Source organism: Acomys minous, assembly GCF_964271855.1.
Source record: "Acomys minous genome assembly, chromosome: 15".
Classification (NCBI taxonomy): Eukaryota; Metazoa; Chordata; class Mammalia; order Rodentia; family Muridae; genus Acomys; species Acomys minous.
In genome coordinates this window covers 41,802,650-41,811,242 of record NC_140497.1, presented here as the reverse complement: position 1 = coordinate 41,811,242, position 8,593 = coordinate 41,802,650, and the positions used below count along the sequence as shown (strand labels likewise).

The 8,593-nt window shown below is 38.3% G+C and overlaps 1 protein-coding gene across 1 annotated transcript in view; it reads right to left on the bottom strand.

The window, feature by feature from the left end:
- Positions 1-262: 262 nt before the first annotated feature.
- Positions 263-8,593, bottom strand: part of VEGFC (vascular endothelial growth factor C) — a 100,261-nt gene continuing 91,930 nt past the window's right edge. Inside the window, exons 5-7 of the mRNA XM_084758982.1 lie at positions 5,506-5,612; positions 4,894-5,227; positions 263-775 (exon numbers count right to left, since the gene is read on the bottom strand). Of these exons, the coding sequence (XP_084615108.1) occupies positions 661-775; positions 4,894-5,227; positions 5,506-5,612 (556 nt within the window). The 3' untranslated portion in view covers positions 263-660. The remainder of the gene's footprint in view (positions 776-4,893; positions 5,228-5,505; positions 5,613-8,593) is intronic.

The following is an 8,593-nucleotide window of genomic DNA, read 5'->3' as shown; positions in this document are numbered from 1 at the left end:
GTCGCTTTAAATTTGTGAAATTAATCTCTCTCTCTTTCTTCCCTTTTTCCTCAAATTTAAAAATTTAGGCCCCATCTAGTCTACTCAGAGTGTAAACGAATGCACAGTGCACATGGCATCTGTCTAGAGTCTGCAGGATATGCTGCACTAGAAAATGAAAGACAACTCATAAATCTGTGATGAGACAATTTTGGAAGATGACATTTCAATTTCTAAAAACCAAAGTACAACGTAAGATGGCGATGGACTGAACTTCACAGCCTCTAATACAATTTTCATTTATTTTAAACGTAGTTTGCATGTTATAAAAATACTGATCACAGTGAGCTTTACCAATTGTTATTGCTATAAAAATGAACTCAGGAACAATATTCTTAGTGGAAATAAATTATATAGTCATTCTTTTTTTTTTCTTTTTCCTTTTTTTGAAATCACAAGAGAAAAACCTCAGCTGTCTGGTCGCTGGTACAAAACCAGTCTTTGAAGAGGTCTTTTGCACATGAGCGCCAGTCCATTCCCCCAGTTACCCACATGGTTCAAGGAACACAGACTCTGGCCTCCGTTACCATGGTCCCACAGGGTCTTCCTGTGCATAGACAGTTCTAACAGTGGCAACAGTTCTTCAAGACAGTAAAAGGTGGACTGAGAATTGGTATAATCTTAGTTCATATGTGGTCTTTTCCAATATGATGGGACACAGCGACACACTTCTTCACTAAACGACAGTCCTGGATCACAATGCTTCAGTCGATTTGTACATGGCCGTCTGTAACAACTAGAAAAACAGAGAAAAACACATATGGTGAAGACCAAAGTAGCCAGTCAAGATGCTAAAACCAGCTTTTATGTATTTTTTTTTTTTTAGTTTAAAGCAGGGAAAATTACTAACCTTATTATTAATGTGTTTATAGGTTTATAAATATTTAAGTGTGTGCTTAGGTTTACAGAATTGTAGAGGAATGAAAAGGCCTTTTAAAAACATGGCTCATTTGCTGACACGGCAATGGAAAGATGGGCTATTGTAAGCATTAGTTCTTTTGAAGTTCTTTCTGCTTTGTGGATGAAAGTAACATGAAACAGAAAGTTTGAAAGTGAATATTTAAGGTCTGCTGATTTCCTGTGATCACATAAGCATGGCAACGTTCACAAAAGTCTGGGATGTGCATGGGACCCAGACTTCCAGGCAATTAAACCCAGCCATCTTGGCAGGACCGTAGTGTTTGGCTGGCAGCCGCATCCACACTTTTGTGTTTTTACTCAGCAGCTGGCTGGATGATGGTGGATAACTCCTTTTCCTCCACCTGTATTCCGAATGGTGAGAGGAAACATGCACAGCTGGGGCGCTTCTCCATTCACCCTAGACTTCCAGTTGCTGCTAGTAGTGGTGAAAGGACAAATTATCCATCATTTAATTTTTGGAAATTCTATTTCCTATACTAAATTGACTCTAGCTTTGGAGAGTGTCTTGGAAGGTGAATTGTTCTCACCGTGTAATGGGCTGGAAAGGAAAAATGAAAGCGCACTAAAGAGCCCCCTTGAACATTTAAAATTTCATCTCATTTGATGTAGAAAGGAAAGCATAGCCAATGATTGTTTTATACTTAAAATTGTTAATTTTTCTTATTGCTTTCTTTGACAACTCGTGCACACATACAATGTTTCTGGATTACTCTCACCTTCTACTCTCTTATCTCTCTGCCACCCTTGCTCCTCTTCCTCCCATCAAGCTTTTATCACATATTCATGGTTTTTATTTTGCTTTATGAACCATTCGGGTTAATCATGGTCAGCTGAGTGACCACTGGATTGGAAGTTTCCAGCTGGAGCCCGAGAAGGAGTGGGACTTCAGTGGGTACTCAACTGATGGCCATGAGTCCTCTCTCCCTGAATCTATCAGGAATAAATAATTCAGCAGTGTGAGGCTCTGTCCTCTTAGCCTTTCCTCCATCCATGCCCCACCCAGGCCTGTTCTTGTGTAGACCCGGTAAGAGCATCCATAACAACAATGAGTTCATGATCATGATGACCGTGTCCTGCCCAGAAGAAGATGGTTTATGGCCCTTTTTTTTTCTATCTCCCTAGCTCTTACATTCTTTCAGTTCTCTTTTCTGAAATGTTCTGAGAGGCTTAGCAGAGGATGGTATAAATGTTATGTTACAAAATTTTAACAATTCATGATTACATAATGAATAGAATTTCTTTATTAGAAAGAAAGGCATCTAGTTCTCAGTGGTCAAAGACAGCAGATTATTAAAGTCTTTCTTCATTGAAATAAATATTAAGAGAAAATGTATGTCTATATATTCTACAGTGTTCTATTTTGCTCTATCCATTCGACACCACAAACTCTGGAAAATACACTTAGAAAAATGGACACTTTAAGAGTGGCAATGAGTGTAAACACTTAGCCTAGGAATACAGTTCAGGGCTGGGGGTATTGCTCCATACCCACTTGCCCGGAACATGGCAGCTTCAACCTTAAATACCAGAAAAACAGGAAAGGGCTTTATGAAAGACTATATATTGTTAAGCAAATATATGAGGACAGAAATATGATCTACTTAGTTAATGTGTCAATTCTCTGTAGAAAATGTGATTTTTTTTGCTAGTCTGTATACAATCACACAAAGAAATCTAATTTGTTTTTGCTAAATTTTATAGCTGTGTTCTTTTTAGATATTGTATTTTGAAAATATCACTTGATAAGTAGGGTCTGAATGTGCAAGTAAAATTGGAAAATTTATATTAATCAAAATATTTTAAATGAATATTATAATTATTGTAAACAGCTCTGAAACAATTCAGGAAGAAAACAATATAGTCAATTGAATACCTGGGTTTACTTATGTCTCATTATACAGTAACTACAAATGACAGATCTTTATAATTACAAGTTAAAATGAGAGCACGCACTCTTGAGACTCCAAAGATAGGCTCTACTCATTGGGGTACAAGATTAATGATAAACAGCCACGAGGATGCTGTATTAAAAATAAAAAAAGATAAGACTGTTTTTGTAGATGTTGAAAGGGTAATATTTGCCCATATATAAACGGTGGGTGAAAGAGGAAATTTAATGGCAATCGGGACTCTACAGTCTCATGTAGCAATGAGAAGAGAACAGAACTACAAAGACGGTAACAGTAAGGACACTCTAGATAAATATGAAGGCCTTTGCTGGATCTAGCAACTAAGAGGCTTAAACAGATCTTAACAGGGGCCTCTACCAGGCTACAGACCCAGCTTAGATTAGAGATGGAAGAATACAGAAAGCCAAATCCATGGGAGGTGGAGGAACTCTGAAAAATCAGTATCCTGGCTAAAGTGTTCTTAGCCTTAAAGTAAGAGGATAATAAAGTAGAAGAAATCTGCAATCTTCACAAACTGAGAGAGAAGAAAGACAGAGCTGAAGATAGTGAAGTAACTTAAGCAGAGGCATGGTGGCTGGAGCAACACTGAAGGAATACAACAGAAATATCGAGAATAGAGATCTTGATTAAATAGTAGTCACTTTCTGAGATGAAAGAGGTGTAAATTCAGACATGAATATGGTAAGTCCTTGACTCCAAGAACCTCATTTATTTTATTATTTTTAATAAAAAAAAAGAACAAAACCATGTTGTAAAATAATTGAATGATGGGGCAAGAGAGATGTCTCAGTGGTCAAGTACTTGATGCTCAGTCAGAGGACCCAGGACCACCACCTGAAACCCACATGTTGACTTCCAACTCTCTAACTGTAGTTCTAGGAATCCAGCGTCTTCCTCTGGACTCCGTTGGCACCAGGCACCCACATGGTGCATAGCCATACATGCAGGCAAAACACCAATATGGGTAAAAATAAAGTAACAACTCAAAAATGAGTCTTGAGTAACTTTTAAAGATTTTGTTTTAAATTTTTAATTATGTGTGTATGTGTGTGTGTGTGTCTGTGTTTGTTCATGAGTGTGTATGTGTGAGTATAGGTGTTCCAGGTGACTAGAGATGCCAGTAGAGGGTATTGGATTCCCCTGGAGCTGGAGTTAGAGGCCATTGTGAGCTGACTGAAGTGAGTGCTGGAAACCAAACTCAGGTCCTCTGAAGGTTCTTAACCACTACGTCATCTCTCCAGTTGTTGGAATATCTTTACCAAGATATTACATTATTGTCATAGTTAGCTTTATCCATTGATCCAACACAAATCTAGAGTCATTTGAGAAGAGTGAACCTCACCTAAGTAATTGACTAGATCAGATTAACCTATGCGTATGTCTGTGAGACATTTTCATAATTTTTAATTGATGTAGGACTTGGCCACTGTGGGTGGTGCAATCCCTGGACAGATAGATTTTGACTTTACTAGAAAGTCTGGGATTAAGCCAGTGCACAGCGTTCCTCCAGTTTTCCTTCCATTCCTGCCTCCAGTTCCTTCTTCCGGTCTCTGCACTGGCTTCCCTTGATGATAAACTATACCTTGTAGGTCAAATAAACTCTTTGTTCCCAACATTAAGTATGGCGTTTATCACAGCAACAGAAAGCAAGCTAGAACATTTATTTAATTCCCATGAAGCACTAAGCATTTAGTGTAAATATTTCATTTTTGTTTTAGATCGAATTCTGAGGAAACAGTATGGTGCATCCTGTCCTAAATTACACCCGAAGTAAAATTGTGGAAGGTTTCAGACATAGGTCAGTGAATGCATTTCTAAAACAATACATATGTCTTCTAAAGGTAATTCATATAGGACTGTGGGATAAAGAATAGCATTGATTCAAATAATCATATCTATTCTGAGAGGATTTATTGGCTTCATTCTAATAAGCAGCTGCTGATTTGGGTTGAGAAACTGGTCCCTGGTTGGGAGCATTGCACTTTCTAGAAAGGCATTCGTGCTGCTTACGTCGACCCCTCACCTGCACGTTTGATGGTGGAACTTCTTCCCTTTGAGGAAGCACTTCTGTGTGCTTTCCGTACACTCACAGGCACATTTCCCAGGATTTAGGGGTTGATTTCTTGGACAGGTTCGTTTACATACACACTGGCATGTGTTTTCATCAAATTCCCTGTTGGCTCCACATGAGTTGGGGAAAGCTTTGTTTTTACAGACACACTGGCACGAGTTTCTGTCCAGTTCTTTGTGGGGTCCACAGCTGGATGGGTGAACCCCCCCTTTGCAGACACACTGACAGGTGTCTTCATCCAGTTCCTTTTCTGGTCCACAGACATCATGGTATCCACTGGTTGCGCCTAGACAAACAGAACATACTTACTGGACCTTACTTAGTTCAGGATGTGGCATCACACACATGCATTCGAACCATCTTTCCTTTTAGTTTTAAGTAAAGAGCTATGCATAAACATGCCATGTCTCTTTATATAGAAGTATTTAAAAATATCAAAGGAAGGAGCAAAAATCTTACCTTGTACTCATTCTAAGGAGCGATGAAGAGAATATTGTGAGAACTTAATATGAATATAAAATGAAAATGTAGATCAGATAGAGACTGAAGTATTGTTTCACTTACCACCCTCGGCATTTGAATAAAAGATAAAATCTTGTTGAGCCAGGCATCGGCACATGTAGTTATTCCACACGTAGTTTGCTGGACACGTCTTGTTGGCTGTCTGACACCTTTGGGGGACACAGATTAAATAGAAGCTAAACAGCGGTGTAACTGGCATATAGAAGGATCATTTCCTTTTCATATGTATGTCGCAAATCAAATCATACTTACAGGAAAGATTTAAAATATTTAAAAAATATGGGTGAACCATCGGTGTCTCCTCTTAAATAACACCTAGCTCACCTGCTGCCAGGTTTCAATCTTAGAGTTTACCATTGTGAATTATAAGGTACTAGATAGCTCTAGACTTACCATTTTAAAAGAAAATAGGCTTCTTTGTGTAATGATGTTGTTTTAACATACTAACAAATGTAATGATGCCTTCCACATTAGTCTGTAATTTCCTTTATCAAGTAAAAAATATATTTCAGGCAACTTTAGAGGTCATTTAACAAAATGTTTCTGCATGGCTTTTAATACTTGTATAAAATTTCATGAGAAGATGTGATTGGTCTGTTTATGTGGCTTCAAGCATTTGGCTCTCAAATACTACTACATCTCTGGTGATATTCACAGAAAAACAAATTTATGATCTTATTTCTGAAGCACAGATGTCACAGCTCAAATATCTCTTGATCAATGCATGAGTTCCACTTTCTGTTTCACCAAAATAAGATATCTAAGAGCCATCTCATTCCTTGTCTTCGTTTTACTTACCTCCCTTTTCTTCTTTTCTCTCTAACATCTTCATTTTTATTATTTGTTTTAGAAAAAAATATGAAAAAATGGTTTTCAGTCAGGAACTTAAGCTACTCTTTGAATGTTGCAATTGTCTTGCCCTTAGCTAACAGAAACTCATTCATGCTGATGGCTACAACACTGGGCATGTTAGTATGACAGACCTCACTAGCTCATCTTATTCACTGCCTCCACCACCCAGAGTGGTCCATTTTTCACATAGCTGCTGTCATCATCATCATCATCATCATTATCATCGTCATCATCATCATCATCATCATCATCATCACCATCATCGTCATCATCACTACTTTAAAATGGCACTTAGAAGCTGTCATTTGAGACTGTGCTCTGTGCCATTAGCTTGAATACCTAGATTGTCTTAGGAGTCAAATGAAAATATATTCTGCAGACCGTTATCCTAGTTAATGTCTGTCCTGGAGGCTTTTTGGTCTTAATCATTCTAACTTACAGAGCAACATGCATTCACCTTTACTCCTTGGCTTGTTGAGAAGCACGGGTGTGGACATGACAGGGAAATCTTTACTTCAGCATCACACACCACTCATTTTAAAGCAATATCGTAAACAGCACTATGTGGTGGAAGGGCGGTGAGTGAACTCAAGATTGTTACAGCACAAATAGTCTGTGGGCATCCTAAAGGCTGCATTGCAAACAAATAGGCCACGTGTTTGGGATATTGCCAAGAAAAGTTATGTAGATATATACTCAATGTAATGAAACAGTCTCTTTCAAAAACAGCATAGGAACTATTATGAAACTGTATAAAGATTCTGATTTGGGCTTTGTTTTTTTTTTTTACAGAATGAGCAGTTACTGTGTTTGTTTTAAAGCAGGCCCTCACTATGTGGTATTGTCTGGACTTAAACTTGTGATCCTACAACCTCCACCTGCCAGTGCTAGAATTCCAGGCACACACCTCTATGCCTATCTTGCAAATATGCATCTCCTAGCCATCACCTCTGATCATTCCTCAGTGTTTTCCTTTCCAAGCATCTACTCCAGCTCTAAGACAAAACCTATTCATCCTTTTCAATATGGCACAGTGTATCTAAAATGTGCCATATGCTTCACCCACAGGGTTACTTTCAGTGAATGGTACTGTTTACTTTAACTTTGTTCCCTCTTCCTTTCTTGAATTCTCCCAGTCATGGCCCCTTTAGGTTGGTGAAAGAGTCTATTATGGGTAATTCTTGAATTCAGTTTAAGTTTTACTTTTTCGCATCTCTTTGTTATTTGCTATGTCATGTCAACCAAAGCCTCTCACAGAACATGCAAAGGGTCCAGCTTGTCATCTATATAAGCAACGATGTGTTAGTGGCAGTGATAACTGCTGCATGGTCATAAAACCATTTAACAATCTTAGATGATATACAAAGTTTTCTCTTTCTACAGACGGTATAGCATATGGTAATTCATCTAAAACAACCTATGCTTGGAGGTTAGCTAAAATTTTCAGTATTTTTTCATTTAAAATAAAATTAAACATGATTACCATATATATTTTCAGGAATAAATAAGTCATCTTTAGCAGGATAAGCATGCATATATTTTTAGGCAAAAACAAGAATAGTTATGTCCAAAACCAACAAAAGATAGCTATAGCTTTCAGTCCTTATGCTTGCCATCATAGTAACAAATTCAAGTACAACATTTGGCCTCCAACCATCTTCATATACATAGCTGCCTGCTTCGTCATGCTTTTGTTACCTGCCTTTTGTTTTTAATCCTAAATACGTAACATATTTACTTATGCGATGATGAGTTAGGACTATGAGAAATGTGTGTTCATTGAAGTTCATGCTGGCCCGTATTCCCAGTGTGCTATTACTTTTCTTGGTATTTCTGTTTACATGTGTTAGTATTTCATTTTGAAACACAGCCCGAACCAAAAATCAGCATCAGGCCAACCTGCTAAAACCTGGTTTGTTCACTTAGTATTTCCTGGAACATGCCATGCCATCCTAAACATTTCGGTTAATGCTAAAATAATCTCTACTCAGGACATTATTCTGTCATTGTGATGGTTTGAATGAGAGGTTCCCCGTAACTCACAGATGTCAGAATCCATTTGGGGAAGGTTTGTGGAGGGTTTGGAGGCATGGCTTGCTGGACAAGGTGTCACTGGGGTGGGCGGAGTATTAGAAGCTGCAGAAGAGTCATGCCATTTTGAGTTAGCTGTCAGGTGCATGCATATGGATCAGGCTCTCAGGTATGCCCCAGCACCATGCCTGCCCTCCTGTCCCATGACCTCTGCCATGATGGTCATACACTATTTTCCCTCTGGCCC